Source organism: Rana temporaria, chromosome 13 (assembly GCF_905171775.1).
Source record: "Rana temporaria chromosome 13, aRanTem1.1, whole genome shotgun sequence".
Lineage (NCBI taxonomy): Eukaryota > Metazoa > Chordata > Amphibia > Anura > Ranidae > Rana > Rana temporaria.
Window position 1 is genome coordinate 118,610,816 of NC_053501.1, and position 17,039 is coordinate 118,627,854.

The 17,039-nt window shown below is 49.2% G+C and overlaps 1 protein-coding gene across 5 annotated transcripts in view; it reads right to left on the bottom strand.

Moving 5' to 3' along the window:
• Positions 1 to 240: 240 nt before the first annotated feature.
• LOC120920410 (tropomyosin alpha-3 chain-like) overlaps positions 241 to 17,039 on the bottom strand; it is a 32,817-nt gene continuing 16,018 nt past the window's right edge. For 2 of the 5 annotated variants that reach the window (XM_040332493.1, XM_040332492.1), the window contains exon 8: positions 5,194 to 5,227. In XM_040332493.1, the coding sequence (XP_040188427.1) occupies positions 5,209 to 5,227 (19 nt within the window). In that variant the 3' untranslated portion in view covers positions 5,194 to 5,208. Of the gene's footprint in view, positions 2,371 to 5,193; positions 5,228 to 8,989; positions 10,219 to 17,039 lie in introns of those variants that run through there. The other 3 variants (XM_040332497.1, XM_040332495.1, XM_040332490.1) reach the window with 2 other exon arrangements.

Here is a 17,039-nt window from a genome sequence, read left to right on the forward strand (position 1 = left end):
TCATGACCCCGCCCACAATCACCACACCAGTCTCCAGTTCATGTAGCAGCCTTACTTTATTGATGTATATGGAAGCTTTTTTTTTTTTTTAATAAAAAAAAAAAATTGTTTAAAACCAGTAATAGAATAGATCATGTGACAGTCAATCCCCGCCCACCTCCCCTCCCCAAACTGGAACAAAAAATTCAACATGGACGGAAGTCCCAAAATTCTGCCCCCCCACACACAGGACACAAGGCAGTCGTTTGAAAAGTGGCACGTGAATTTATTTTGTACTAGTTGCACCAAAGCAAAAATAAAATAAAAATTCAGCAGGTACCCTTCCCCCCACTCCCCACCCCATCACTCAGCAGCCGGGGACAACGCCGACAGCGGCACACGGGTGGTGTTTATTAAAAAAAAAAAAAAACGTCACCGGTTACCGACAAATCTGGAAATACACATGAAAAAGCTTCAACGCATGATCGTTCTATAAACGCAGGGTCATGACATCACAAGGGGCGGTATACAAAAAAGTACAGGAATGTTTTTTTTTTTTTTTACAGGTTAAATGGCTACAAAAATCTCTCAAATCCGATTCCCCCCCCCCCCCCCCCAAAATCGCATGATGACCTCCCCCGAGGGCCCTTTTGCGCTGCATTTATAGAAGCATGATTATAATAAAGAGAACCCGTCACCACTGGACTTAAGCATGAATCTGTGCAAGAGATTTAGAACTCCTGCCATGTGTTTACTGCCACCTAGAGGTCGGTTAGAAATCCCCCCCTCCCCCACACTTCCTGCCCCTATGACAAGGGACAGGAAGTGAAGGAAAAAATCTGCAACGGGGACACAATAATTGTGTCCCCAATAAGTAATTAAAATCTGACCGGGGGTTCTAGATTTCCCCTACTTACTAAAGAAAAGCATTTTTAATTCTGTCTGTGCTGCTGTTGAAGAGATTTACCCTCACTTCCTGTTTGTCAGCCAGACAGGAAGTGAGAACCCTAGGGATTTTTTATTTTTTTGGCTGCTCCTGCAGGTCGCGACATCAAGCCTCGCCCTCCAATGACCTGGCTGCGTCCTTCAATGAACAGAACGATTTTTAAATTTGGCCAGTGTTGCCGTTTTAGAGATTTGCCCTCACTTCCTGTCCGTCAACAATACAGGAAGTGAGGACCCTAGGGAGTTTTTTTTTTGGCTGCTCCTGCAGGTGGCGACATCAAGCCTCGCCCTCTAATGATCTGGCTAGATCCTTCAATGAACGGAAGGAAGGAAACCCCTTTTTAATTTGGCCAGTGTTGCCGTTGAAGAGATTTACCCTCACTTCCTGTCCGTCAACAATACAGGAAGTGATGACCCTAGGGAGTTTTTTTTTTTTTTTGGGCTGCTCCTACAGGTGGCGACATCAAGCCTTTAATGATCTGGCTGCGTCCTTCAATGAACAGAAACGATTTTTAATTTGGCCAGTGGGGGAGATTTACCCTTCCTTCCTGTGTCAGCAGGAAGTAGGGGCGAATTTTTATCTTTTTTGGGCTACACCCGGCAGGTGGCAACGTCAAGCCCATCCATCTAATGATCTGGCTGTGTCCTTCACTGAACGGAAGAACATTTTTATTTGGCCTGCGTTGAGGTGGACAGATTTTTTTTCCCTCACTTCCTGTCTGTCAGTAAGACAGGAAGTGAGGGTGGAGAGATTTTCCCTCACTTCCTGTCAGTAAGACAGGAAGTGAGGGCAAGCACTCCAGCAGCACAGTAAAAACATGGCAGGGGTTCTATCCCTCCTCTACTTTAAAGAACGTTTTGGCTACACCAAGATTAGATAATCGCATGAAAAGGGCCCCCAATTTTCTTTCGAACACATTACATTCGACCCGGGTACCAGGCCAAGAAATCGCAGGAATAAAAATCGTTATAAATTTTGGCACTATGAAAACACAGCAGCAGGATTTGGTCCATGTAAAAAAAAAAAAAAATTAGCATGATGATTCGATCCCCGTTTTTTTTTTGATTGGTTCTACGAAACGCGGGGGCGGGTCACACGTACACAGGACGCTCGCCCCGTTGCAAGAAGCGAAGTTAGATCACCTGAAAAGAAAAACAACGAGAGAGAGAACGGGGGGCCACAGGAATGTTTAAAATGCAGAATTTTTTTTAAAAAAAACGTCCGCCCACCACGCGGTTTTACGAGGACGCGACAATCAGGTTGGCGAGTGCGTGGTCCGGTCCCCAGGCGGCTGGGTTGGAAGGGGGTCGGGGGTGCAGGGGAAGGGCCGCAGCGGGGTGTGGTCTGGCAGTGACATCACGCCTACAAGCTGTGCAATTCGCTCAGAGTTTCTTCCAACGTTTTCTGCATGTGGGAGTTTTCGGCCTTGGTGGCTTGCAGCTTATCTGTGGGGGGAGGGGAGAAAAGGGGAGAGCGTTAGAGATCAGAGAAAACTGTGGGGGGGGCCCAACGGCTCATGACACCCCCATCTAACCTTTCATTGTGTACATCTCACATTTATATCACTTTGTACTGCGCTACGGCACCTGATGGCGCTATAACTCAAAAGGCAAGACCGAGCTGACCAGTTGGGGCCTAGCCACCCTGCTAGGCCCACTACTGCCTGGCGATTGGCCAAGCACCCTTCAATATGCAGATCAACCCTCCTGGCCTCCATCCTCTAGCTTCTAGAAATGTCTCCAAACTCCCAGAACCAAGCACCAGAGCCCTGCCTATGTGAGTCATCCAGCCTGACCTGCAGTAAACCCTGACCCAGATTCCAGACTCACAAATAAATTGACCTGTACTAACCCCATGCAGATAAACCCTCCTGGCCTCCATCCTCTAGCTTCTATAAATTTCTCCAAACTCCCAGAACCAAGCACCAGAGCCCTGTCTGTGTGAGTCATCCAGCCTGACCTGCAGTAAACACTGACCCAGATTCCAGACGCGCACAACATTTTTTACCTGTACCAACCTACTAGCACACTAGAGGGTGCTACACGTGTTTATACCCCTTTGTACAGTGCCTCAGCACCTGATGGCGCTAGAACTCCAATAGCAAGACCATGCTGACCAGTTGGGGCGGCTCAGCCACCCTGCTAGGCCCACTGCCTGGCTATTGGCCAAGCTCCCTTTAGTATGCAGATCAACCCTCCTGGCCTCCACCCTCTAGCTTCTAGAAATTTCTCCAAACTCCCAGAACCAGGCACCAGAGCCCTGCCTATGCGAGTCGTCCAGCCTGACTTGCAGTAAACCCTGACCCAGATTCCAGACTCGCACAAATAAATTGACCTGTACTAGCCTACTAGAACACTAGAGGGTGCTACACATGTTTATAGCCCTTTGTACGGCACCTTAGCACCTGATGGCGCTATAACTCAAATAGCAAGACCATGCTGACCAGTTGGGACGTATTTATACACCACTTCAACACCTGGTGGCACTACAACTCAAACAGCAAAACCCAAGCTGACCAGTAGTGGCTTAGCCACCATGCTATGCCCACTACCTGGGGATTGGCCAAGCTCCCTTTAGTATGCAGATCAACGCTCCACCCTCTAGCTTCTAGAAATTTCTCCAAACTCCCACAACCAGGCACCAGAGCCCTGCCTCTAAATCATCCAGCCTGACCTGCTGTAAACCCTGACCCAGAGTCCAGACTCACACAAATAAATTTACCTGTACTAACCCTATGCGGATCAAGCCGCCTGGCCTCCACCCTCTAGCTTCTAGAGATTTCTCCGAACTCCCAGAACCAGGCACCAGAGCCCTGTCTCTGTGAGTCATCCAGCCTGACCTGCAGTTAACCCTGACCCAGATTCCAGACTCGCACAACATTTTTTACCTGTACCAACCTACTAGCACACTAGAGGGTGCTACACGTGTTTATACCCCTTTGTACAGCACCTTAGCACCTGACGGCGCTATAACAAGGAATATATGTGATATTGTTATGATGACCCCTCACGTTCCTGGCCATTCTGACAAGAACTAGGACAACGTTAACAGATTGAGTCATATTTATATCACTTTGTACTGCGCCACAGTACCCAATGGCGCTAGAATAAGGAGATGCGTATCCGATACGGTCAGAGGGACCCCTAGCGGCACCGGTCTGTCCCGATACAACTCAGACCAGACCATGCTGACAAGTGGTGTCACACACACTGCAGCCCGGATTGCAGAGGACACCTCACATGGGTGGTGGTTGTTTCCTGTGTGTAGCTTCCTTTTTCTGAGGGGTCACCAAAATCTATTTTCCAGGACGGGCTAAAATATTGATTGGTGACTGCATGGGTTTTCTTTGATCCGGCAGTGTGTACAGCAAAGGTGGGTCCGTGGTGGGTCCCTCTGGGATCCCTTGTAGAGTAGTCCTGGGACCTCCACAAAGGGGTCTTCAGAAGTGTGGAAACTTTGAGGAACCCTCAAATGTAGAGCCATACCAGGAGACAGATCGCGGGATCTCACACATGCACAGAAATGGCAGTCTGGCAGTTTATTGGCCGGGGTTCCACGTTTTGTCTGCAGCTTGCTGTGGGGGGCACCTAAGCAGGTGCGCTGTGGCTCGGTGTGTCCATTCCTACATGGAGCTGCAGCACAAAAGGAACCTTGGTTAACGAGTAACGCGGTTAATGAGCGTTAACGAGCATTTTGAAAGAAAAGCAACTTTAAAAAAAAAACCTGACTTGGTTTGCGAGTGTTTCGCAAAACCAGCAGAATTCAATGTAATGGGGTGTGCAGTATCGCATTTGGCCAGGTGTTCGGGGGCGCCGGTGACACTCGGAATGGTTCAGAGCCATTTGGAATGACTCAAATACTCCGTTCCTGAGTTCAGCCAAGCTGTCCCCGAGGCTCTCCGGCGCCCCCTCCCACTTCTGGCCAACAGCCGGTATTGCATGCAATAGAAGTCAATGCGGAACTAATTATCTTTGTTTCCATTGACTTCTATGGGGAAACTTGCTTTGATATGCAAGTGCTTTGGATTACAAGCATTCTCCTGGATCGGATTATGCTCGTAATCCAAGGTTCCACTGTGTTTCGTGGAGTTGCTGTTCCCCAACCTGCCACATGGGGGCACTGCTGGCACAAGCACAGGCCAGTACAGAATTACATAACCGGCTGGTTGTTGCCGGTAGGGGAGCAGTTTTCCCGTCGGCTCCAGAATAGAAGAGCCTGCAACCACAACACTCTACAGGAGGACAGCTGAACGGCGTGCAATGCTTACTTTGCGTTCATCCCTTTCAGTAAACTGCGCGGCACCTGTATGGGAAAGGCAAATTTATAAAAAAACAAGTCACCACGAGGGGCGGCACACGCAGGCGTTGTGGGTGACCGAGCAACGTTCAGGTGCGGAGGTGAACCAAATCATGGCAGCTGCTCGGCCAATCTGTGTGCGGCGTGTAGTGCGGGTACAAAAACAGGAGAGGCGCCACTCCAAGGAAGCAGAGAGGAGAAGTGACAGATGCAGTAATCGTAGGCAGGCACACACGTACACATGTACACACCTCCACACACACACCGGAGACTGAAATTGCTATGACCCGTGCGGGGTCAAAAAAAAAACGTATAAAAGCGTAGAGAGCTGGAGGCTGCTGCTGTCCACAATCCTCCACTGCCACTATCGCCCCCTAGTGTGCGTCAGCTAAACTGCTGGTTGGAGCGGCTTGTACAGAAGACACACTAAAGATGTAATTAAAGAAAACCTGTGGGGCCAATTACTGATGGCATACCAGCTCCTGTCAAGGAAAACGGGTACTTCCGAGGGCCGAGATATTTGCTTCTCCCGCAGGAATCCCATGCATCTGCACACCAGATGTACCCCCCTCAACAAAAAGGTGCTCAGACTATCCGCCACCATTACATAGTGCTCACTGACCACTCCCACCACTACATAGCACTCCATAACTGCCCACCGCCACTACAAAGTTCTCACTGACCACCACCGCCACTACATACTGCCTTAACCTGCCACTATAGTGCTCACTGACCACCACCGCCACTACATACTGCCTTAACCTGCCACTATAGTGCTCACTGACCACCACCGCCACTACATACTGCCTTATCCTGCCACTATAGTGCGCATTGACCACCACCACCGCCACTACATATTGCCTTATCCAGCCACTACATAGTGCTCACTGACCACCACCGCCACTACATACTGCCTTATCCTGCCACTACATAGTGCTCACTGACCACACCCACCACTACAATAAGCCCTATCCGGCCATTACATGTTGCTAACTGACCACCCCGCCACTACATACTGCGATGCATAAGCTGTTGGCGCTTTTAAATCCTGTATAATAATAATAATAATACCGCCTTATCCTGCCACTAAAAAGTGCTCACTGACCACCCAAGTCACCACACACTCCCACCACTACATAGTACTCACTGACCACTACCGCCACCACATAGTGCTCACTGACCGCCCCCGGCACTACAATCTGCCTTATCCTGCCACTACATAGTGCTCACTGACCACCCCCCCCCACCACCATTACTTACTGCCCTATCCTGCTACTACATAGTGCTCACCGACTGCCCTGCCACCACATACTGCCCTATCCTGGCACTACATACTGATTGCCCCCCAGCACCACATACTGCCACTACATAGTGCTCACTGATCGCCCCCCCATCCAGCACCACATACTAACACTACATAGTGCTCACTGATCGCCCCCTGGCACCACATACTGACACTACATAGTACTCACTGATTGCAACCCCCCCCGCTGTACCACATACTGACACTACATAGTGCTTACTGACCACCCCCACCACTACATAGTACTCACTGACCACTACCGCCACCACATAGTGCTCACTGACCCCCTCCACACTACTTACTGCCCTATCCTGCTACCACATAGTGACACTACATAGTGCTCACTGACCACCCCCACCCCTAACATTCTGCCCTATCCTGCCATTACAAATTGCTCACCCATTTGAATATTGAGACAGTAAAAGACCACTCTGCCTCACAACCTACTGACCACTGAAAAAAAATAATTTTAGACAGGTGTGATCTGTCATTGGCCAGAATTCTAAAAAGAGTGCCATGACCAAAAAAAGGTTTATTCACCACAGGACTTAGGCCACTTGGGGAGGGACTTAAAAACAACTCCGCCCTAAGGCTTGAGATCACAACAGTATATCAAATCCCTCAATTCTTGATGAGCTCTTCATCCCCTTATGAAGGTTACCAGCAGAACAACCTACACGGGTGTCACATGACGGGTTATAATAGAGGCTACGCTACTCTTCTACACCCCCCCACCCCCAAGTATCCCTTCCGTTGTCATTGAACGTTGGAGCCCCCCCAAAGCAGGAAGAGACCACGACAGAGCAGTACTTCAGAAGATGGAGCTTTATTGGGGAGGGGGGGGCAAGCAACACAAGATTACAACCAGAAAATACTTCAGCCACTATCAACGTGCACAAACCACCCTCCCTCCACCTCCATGGGAGAGGACCCCATCCTGGATGTATCCTTCAGACAGGAAAGTCACTGTTCAGAACTTCGTGTTTTGTGTATAATAAAGTTTATTAGGATCTGAGAACTTCCTGCAGTCGGGCCTCGTGGGCAAAAACAGGTGACATGGACAGATTCATGGGTGCGAACCCAATGCAGAGGAGCGCTAAGTGACTACACAACAAGCTATGGGGGGCTCAGCAATACCCAAGAGCGTCCTAGAGTGCCGCCATGACTGGCATGGTGGCTATTCTATTCAAAGCACCCCATTGGATTAGCTCTCAGATGCCTCTTTTTCGAGACCTCCCCACAGGAGCTCCAGGATGTGTGCCTTTGCTAGTCTCAAAATCGACCTGCTACGGCAATTAGGGGGCCTCACTACTCCTGCTGCATTCCAAGTGTCACAACTACCCATCTAGTAGATATTTTGGGCCACAACTTGTTTACAACACGATTTTAGTATCTTCCCCCTCAAGTTTAGTGCTACTTAGTTCAGTCTTAGCTAGATACTCCCCCTTATCTTTCAGGTTCACTCAGACAGTGCTAGTTATCAGACGGGGCATATAAAGTCATTGTCTTCTTACATTTGGAGACTGAAAATGCCTCCTCTGTACTGCAATTAGCTTAAGTACAATTGGGTTGGATTAAACTTGTGTTTTATTGAAGAGTTAAGATGCCTGTGGATGGTGCTGAAGCAACAGGGGACCAGACTTTCCAGCAGTCAGTAGTAGTACTTGCTGTGTGGCCCACTGTATACCCCCACTGCAGACTCCACAGTCAGTAGGGCAACTTTCTGCATGCCCCACTGTATACCCCCATTGCAGACCCCAGCAGTCAGTACCATTTGCTGCATGGCCCACTGTATACCCCCATTGCAGACCCCAGCAGTCAGTACTATCATTTGCTGTGTGGACCACTATATGCCCCCATTGCAGACCCCAGCAGCCAGTGCCATTACTTGCCGGGTGGCCCACTGTATACATACATTGCAGACCCCAGCAGTACTTGCTGGGTGGCCAATTGCAGACCCCAACAGCAAGTAGTGGCACCTGCTGTGTAGCCCATTGCAGACCCCAACAGCAAGTAGTGGTACCTGCTGTGTAGCCTACTGCAGACCCAACAGTCAGTAATGGTACCTGCTGTGTGGCCCACTGTATACCCCCATTGCAGACCTCAGCAGTCAGTACTATCATTTGCTGTGTGGACCACTATATACCCCCATTGCAGACCCCAGCAGTCAGTGCTATTACTTGCTGTGTGGCCTACTGTATACACCCATTGCAGACCCCAGCAGTACTTGCTGGGTGGCCCATTGCAGACCCCACCAGCAAGTAGTGGTACCTGCTGTGTAGCCCACTGCAGACCCCAACAGCAAGTAGTGGCACCTGCTGTGTAGCCCATTGCAGACCCCAACAGCAAGTAGTGGTACCTGCTGTGTAGCCTACTGCAGACCCAACAGTCAGTAATGGTACCTGCTGTGTGGCCCACTGTATACCCCCATTGCAGACCTCAGCAGTCAGTACTATCATTTGCTGTGTGGACCACTATATACCCCCATTGCAGACCCCAGCAGTCAGTGCTATTACTTGCTGTGTGGCCTACTGTATACACCCATTGCAGACCCCAGCAGTACTTGCTGGGTGGCCCATTGCAGACCCCACCAGCAAGTAGTGGTACCTGCTGTGTAGCCCACTGCAGACCCCAACAGTAAGTAATGGTACCTGCTGTGTGGCCCACTATATACCCCCATTGCAGACCTTAGCAGTCAGTGCCATTACTTGCTGTGTGACCCACTGTATACCCCCAGCAGTACTTGCTGGGTGGCCCATTGCAGACCCCAAACAGCAAGAAGTGGTACGCGCTGTGTAGCTCATTGCAGAGTCCAACAGTCAGTAGTGATACTTGCTGCGTGTCCCAATGTATACCCCCAGCAGTACTTGCTGGGTTGCCCATTGCAGACCACAAACAGCAAGAAGTGGTACGTGCTGTGTAGCCCATTGCAGAGTCCAACAGCAAGTAGTGGTACCCACTGTAAATCCCTATTGCAGACTCCAGCAGCAAGTAGTGGTACCTGCCGTGTGGCCCATTGCAGACCCCAGTAGTCAATGGAAGCATTCAACAGCAAAAGGGCTAAAACGAGACTGCTAAAGACCAGAGTCATGTAGTATGTCCCAACCATATCCTGACATGCGTCTTTGCATTTCTGCAGTCTGATGGTCTCCTCTAGTATATCTGAAGTCTGAGAGATATCCATCAAATGCTATTATCAGCAGTCCGTTGGACCTGCCAGGGGCCATAGTAGAGGCTACCCATAGATTGTAAGTCAACAACCACAGTTATGAAGTGTAACAAGCCTGACAACGGCACAAATATTCCCATGATGTGTAGTCACAGAACACCCCCAGCACAAATACGGGTTTTGTAGGACAATGACCCCCCCCTTTTTTTATTGACCGTTAAGTTGGGTATTTACTGAAATGTCATGTTTTGCAGGTATTTGTAAAAACAGTTCCATGTGGGTGGGGAGGGAGGGCATTAATCGGGGGGACAGAGTAGGTTGCGATGATATGGAGGGCCTTCCAACGTGGCACTAGACAAGACTAGCGACACCCTGGCCGGAAGCGCTGTACGTCTCCATCCTGGTTCCGCCATGCTATGGGAGTGTGGGGCTGGGCCGGGAGACCTCAGTCACAGAGGTCATGGAGGGTGAGCTTCAACTCACTAGACAGAAGCCTGTTTTTCTCCATCTGGCTGTAGAGGCGCTCTGTGGGGGGAGGGGGCAGAGGAGAGGGGGCGGTGGAGACAGACAGGAAAGAAAAGAGAAAACAGAGAGACAGATTGTGTTAGTGGAAGAGAGACAGCTTTGTGTTTGGGGCTCTTCACCCAGCCTTAAACCTCTTATGTATATATACACATTGGGCCTCTGAAAGGACAAATCCACCCAAAGTGATAATTGATCATTACAGGAGGACTCAGGATGACGAGGTCTTCCCGGCCTCATTCGTGTCCCAAAATACATCCAGATTGGAGAGGCACCATTTGTATGGAAACAGCAGAGATCTCACCTCTGTAGTCCCTGAGAGAGATCACATTCTTCAGAGATCTCTCTCAGGGGGGATCCGTTGGGGGGAACCCAATGAGGAGGTCTCTGAAGAATGATCTCTTTCTAAGGGACTCTAGTGGTGAGATCTCAAGAAAGTGATCTCTCGGACTCCAATGGCGAGGTCCTGGAAGAATGTAATCTCTCTCAGGGGCTATAATGATACAGTCTCTGAAGATAGATCTCTCTCAGGGACTCCAGTGGTGCACTCTCTGAATAATATGATCTCTTAGAGACTCCAAATTCTTCAAAAACATCACCACTGATCAGGAACTCCAATAGTGAAATTACATTCTATAGAGATCTCAACTTTGGAATCCCTGGGAGAGATCACATTCTTGAGACGCCTCTCAATTGGAGTCCCTGAGAAAGATCACATTCTTCAGAGACCTCTCCATTGGAGCACTAGAGGGATCACATTCTTCAGAGACCTCTCCATTGGAGCACGAGAGGGATCACATTCTTCAGAGACCTCTCTCAGGTGAGGCTTCTCATGAATGTGATCTCTCTCAGGGATTCCATTTTTGAGGCCTGTAATTTCACCATTAGAGTTCCTGTTGACTTACAATGATCTCTCTTAGGGACTCCAAATTCTTCAGAAATTTCATCACTGATCTGTCAGGGACTCTAATGGTGAGAATCCCTGAGTGGTCACATTCTTGAGAAACATCACCATTAGCGTTCCTGAGAGAGATCTCAACTGTAGTCCGAGAGATCTCCAGAGACCTCACCACTGGAGTCTGCCAAAAATCAATGAGGATGTTTGTGAAGAATGAGGAGTCCCCGAGAGGGATCACATTCTTCAGGGACTTCACCATTGGAGAGTCCGAGAGGGATCACATTCTTCAGGGACTTCACCATTGGAGAGTCCGAGAGGGATCACATTGTTCAGACACCTCTCCATTGGATTCTGAGAGAGAACATTCTTCAGAGACCTCTCTCAGGCACTCCACATTCTTTATAAACGTCCCCATTGATCTGTCAAGGACTCCAAATGGGAAGGTCTCTGAAGAATGATCTCTTAGGGACAAATTCCTCAGAAATTTCACCACTGATCTCCGTCTGGGACTCCAATGTTGATATCACATTCTTCAGAGACCTCACCACTGGAGTCTGAGAAGGATCATATTCTTCAGAGACCTCGCCACTGATCTGTCAAGGACTCCAATGGTGAGAATCCCTGAGAGATCACATTCTTGAGAAACATCACCATTACCGTTCCTGAAAGAGATCACATTCTTCAGAGACCTCACAACTGTAGTCCGAGAGAGATCTCCAGAGACTTCGCCACTGACCTCTCTCAGGGACACCACTGCGGAGGTCCCTGAAGAATGATCTCTCTTGGGGACTCCACATTCTTCAGAAACCTCCCAATTGATCTCCATCAGGAACTCCAGTGGTTAGGTTTCTCAAAAATGTGATCTCTCAGGGATGTTGGACTCTGAAGAATGATGCCCTGAGGGATCACAATGGTGAGATCACATTCTTCAGTGCTCAACATTGGAATCTTTGAGGGGGAAAAATCCTCACCACTGGAGTCTGACAGAAATCAATGAGGAAGTTTCTGGAGAATGTGGAGTCCCCTAGAGAGATCACATTCTTTAGGGACTTCACCATTGGAGTCCGAGAGAGATCACATTCTTCACGGGCTTCACCATTGAAGTCCAATGGTGAGGTCTCTGAAGAATGTGATCTCGGACTCCAATGGTGAAGCCCCTGAAGAATGTGATCTCTTTTGGACTCCAATGGTGAAGCCCCTGAAGAATGTGATCTCTCTCGGAGTCCGAGAGGGATCACATTCTTCAGAGACCTCTCCATGGAGTCCGAGAGGGATCACATTCTTCAGAGACCTCTCCATGGAGTCCGAGAGGGATCACATTCTTCAGAGACCTCTCCATGGAGTCCGAGAGGGATCACATTCTTCAGAGACCTCTCCATGGAGTCCGAGAGGGATCACATTCTTCAGAGACCTCTCCATGGAGTCCGAGAGGGATCACATTCTTCACGGGCTTCACCATTGAAGTCCAATGGTGAGGTCTCTGAAGAATGTGATCTCGGACTCCAATGGTGAAGCCCCTGAAGAATGTGATCTCTTTTGGACTCCAATGGTGAAGCCCCTGAAGAATGTGATCTCTCTCGGAGTCCGAGAGGGATCACATTCTTCAGAGACCTCTCCATGGAGTCCGAGAGGGATCACATTCTTCAGAGACCTCTCCATGGAGTCCGAGAGGGATCACATTCTTCAGAGACCTCTCCATGGAGTCCGAGAGGGATCACATTCTTCAGAATCAGAAGATCAAAATATCAGCTTTGTGTGGACCAATCCTTCTATAAAGGGTCTGAGAACCATTTCCTCCCTACCAACCATATTCTCTTCCATTACAGACCAGAAAATTAGAGTGAAAACCTGATTGGTTGGTATAGACAGAGTTCCGTCAAGAGACCAAAACAAGACCCACTGCCTCTGGAAACTGGGGCAAGCAACCCCTTCCCATGATGCAGTTGGCCACAAACCGTATGACCAATTGTACTGCAGTTCAAAAGTGTCTACAAGCCGCACCAAGGAAGCAGTTGTACTCAAAACCAAGGGTAGGCAACCTCAGAACCTCAGCTTGTGGTAAAGCTACAAATCCCATCATCCCCTCCGCTTCTAGGAGTCCAGCCAGTGGCTGTCAAGTCCTGCAATGCCTCATGGGACTTGTAGTTTCACCACATCCGGAGTGACAAAAAAAAAAAAAAAAGGGGGAAGTAAATATAGGATGAGGAGGCGACAACCTCCTTACAGGGACCTCATGTGGTCCTGCAAGGTTTTGGCCCTCGTCGGCACTATATATGGGTAGCAGTACACTGGTGCAGTCCCATGTACAGGAAACAAAACAATCCCACCACTGCTCCCTCCTGTGGAGAGAGATGGAATTACAGCTGAAGCTCTTATCTGCACATACAGGAAGCCTGGGTGTCAAAGATGGCCGTGGAGTGACTGTGACACGTGTTCAATGATAAGCCGGCCACAGAGGACACGCCTTCTTCACACAGCTTATCGTTTGATTGATTTTACACGACATGCCGTAATCTGAGCAAGAACAGGATTATTCTTCCTTATCAATTCTAATGGGACTTTGGCAGCGTTCGTGGCATTTCCCAGATTGGAGGTTTGGGGGGGGGCTAATTAAATCATTTTATAGCTTTCTGCCTTTAAACTTTTTATGACCCGGACTTACCAGTCTGACCTTGATCAGTCGTCTCCACTCTAATCCCAGACTTGAATTTTATAGAACAGGAAACTCCACATTCTACAGGGAGAAGGGGAGCCAATGGGGACAATAGCTGCACAGTACGTCACTGCCTGAGGCGGGCAGAGGTGAGAAACCGGACTTCTACATTCTAGACCCACCTTCTATATATTATCCCTGATGAGGCTCCCCAAGTACGTACCTCCTATCCCCCGATAAGGATCCTGGACACCCTCTAACCCCCTTTATATTATCCCTTCCCCCAATACAGTCTCTGGACTCACCCATCACCCTTTATATTAAGGCCTCACATCTGATGTCCCTGGACTCACCCTGTATATATTATCTCTGATAATGTCCTTGGACTCGCCCTGTATAGATTATCCCTGACCCCGGATTATGTCCCTGGTCTCACCCCGTATTTATTATCCCTGACCCCTGATCTAACCCTGTATTTATTATCCCTGACCCCGGATGATGTCCCTGGTCTCACCCTCGTACTTATTATCCCTGACCCCCGGTCTCACCCTGTATATATTATCCCTGGCCCCCGATTATGTCCTGGGACTCACCCTGTATAGATTAAAGGGGTTTGTAAAGGTTCATTTTTATTTTCTAAATAAGTCTTTTTAGGCTTGTGCATTGTTGGTTCACTTACCTTTTCCTTCAATTTCCCTTCTAAATGTTTTTTTCTTTGTCTGAATTTCTCACTTCCTGTTTCTCCTCAGTAAGCTTTCCACCATCATCCGAGCGGTGGTTAGTCAGCCTGAACAGCTTACTGAGGAGAAACAGGAAGTGAGAAATTCAGACAAAGAAACAAATTTAGAAGGGAAATGGAAGGAAAAGAAGTGAACAAACAATGCACTAGCTTAAAAGAACCCATTTAGAAAATAAAAAACAAACCTTTACAACCCCTTTAATCCTCACCCCTGATAATGTTCCTGGACTCACCCTGTATATATTATCCCTGACCCCTGATGATGTCCCTGGTCTCACCCTGTATTTATTATCCCTGACCCCGGATGATGTCCCTGGTCTCACCCTCGTATTTATTATCCCTGACCCCGGATGATGTCCCTGGTCTCACCCTTGTATTTATTATCCCTGACCCCGGAGATTATGTCCCTGACCTCACCCCGTATTTATTATCCCTGACCCCGGAGATTATGTCCCTGACCTCACCCCGTATTTATTATCCCTGACCCCTAAACTCACCACGTATATATTATCCCTGACCCCTGATGATGTCCCTGGTCTCACCCTGTATTTATTATCCCTGACCCCGGATGATGTCCCTGACCTCACCCCGTATATATTATCCCTGACCCCTGATGATGTCCCTGGTCTCGCCGACGTATTTATTATCCCTGATCCCCAATGATGTCCCTGGTCTGGCCCTCGTATTTATTATCCCTGACCCCGGAGATTATGTTCCCCGGTCTCACCCCGTATTTAATATCCCTGACCCTTGATGATGTCCCTGGTCTCACCCCGTATAGATTATCCCTCACCCCTAATGATGTCCCTGGTCTCACCCAGTATTTATTATCCCTGACCCTTGATGATGTTCCTGGACTCACCCCTGTATAGATTATCCCTGACCCCGATAATGTGAAAAAACACCAGGGTTTACAACCCCGACCCATCCATACCATAAGAGGAGAAATAGAAAGTGAAGCCTTGCTTGTAGTGACTAGTTTAGGGGGAAAACATGTTGTAACCCACCAAAGAAAAACATAAAAATAAAGGGGGTCACCGCAGCAGTTATGTTTAGACACTAAACAAATGGCATTCCTTGCAGACACACACACACACTCACACAGAGACACACACTCACACAGAGACACACACTCACACAGAGACACACACTCACACAGAGACACACACTCACACAGAGACACACATTATACACAGAGACACACACAGAGTGTTGGCGGCTCAGGAATGTACAATACACCAGAGAGTCGCAGAGAATGCGGAGCCGCCCAGCTGATAAGGAGAGTCACATTCCTGCCCTCATAGTCCAGCGGTTCTTTACCTTCTGATGAGGTGTGCCTCCCACCCACAGCTACACTTACACCACGTCCTCCCTCTTCACACTTACCCGAGGTGACCGAGCCGTGAACTCCATTCATCTGTCACCAATCTGGAAACCTCAATCCGTGGACTTGCTCCCTCTCTTTTGGGTCCGGGGCAAATAAACTTACCGGGGGTTAGAGAAGTTATATATAGTCTGCTGCCACAAAAGCAAACCCCCTGCCATGCATTCGCTGTATACGTCAATGTGCTGCAAACCTGCTCATCTACAAGCCAGGCTTCAGCCGGTCCCTACACCGATCGAAAATCGTCTGGGAATGGACACGTTTGGCCCCCTCTTGCTTGACACAAGAGGCTTACTGGAAAATTTTCATAGATTGCATTCCGCTGCTAATCAACTGCAGTCACTGGTCAGTGTATTCCGACAGCGGCTAGTGCAGGCAATCAACTGCAGTCACTGGTCAGTGTATTGCGACAGCTGCAGCTACAGGCAATCAACTGCAGTCACTGGTCAGTGTATTGCGACAGCGGCAGCTACAGGCAATCAACTGCAGTCACTGGTCAGTGTATTCCGACAGCGGCGGCTGCAGGCAATCAACTGCAGTCAGTGTATTCCGGCAGCGGCGGCTGCAGGCAATCAACTGCAGTCACTGGTCAGTGTATCCCGACGGCTGCAGGCAATCAACTGCAGTCACTGGTCAGTGTATCCCGACGGCTGCAGGCAATCAACTGCAGTCACTGGTCTGTGTATTCCGACAGCGGCGGCTGCAGGCAATCAACTGCAGTCACTGGTCAGTGCATTCCGACAGCCAGCAGCTGCAGGCATTCAACTGCAGACACTGGTCAGTGCATTCTGACAGCGGCGGCTGCAGGCAATCAACTGCAGTCACTGATCTGTGTATTCCGACAGCAACGGCTGCAGGCAATCAACTGCAGTCACTAGTGAGTGCATTCCGACAGCGGCAGCTGCAGGCATTCAACTGCAGTCACTGGTCAGTGTATTCTGACAGCGGCAGGCAAACAGCAGTCACTGGTCAGTGTATTCCGACAGCTGCAGGCAATCAACTGCAGTCACTGGTCAGTGTATTCCGACAGCGGCGGCTGCAGGCAATCAACTGCAGTCACTGGTCAGTGTATTCCGGCAGCTGCAGGCATTCAACTGCAGTCACTGGTCAGTGTATTCCGGCAGCTGCAGGCATTCAACTGCAGTCACTG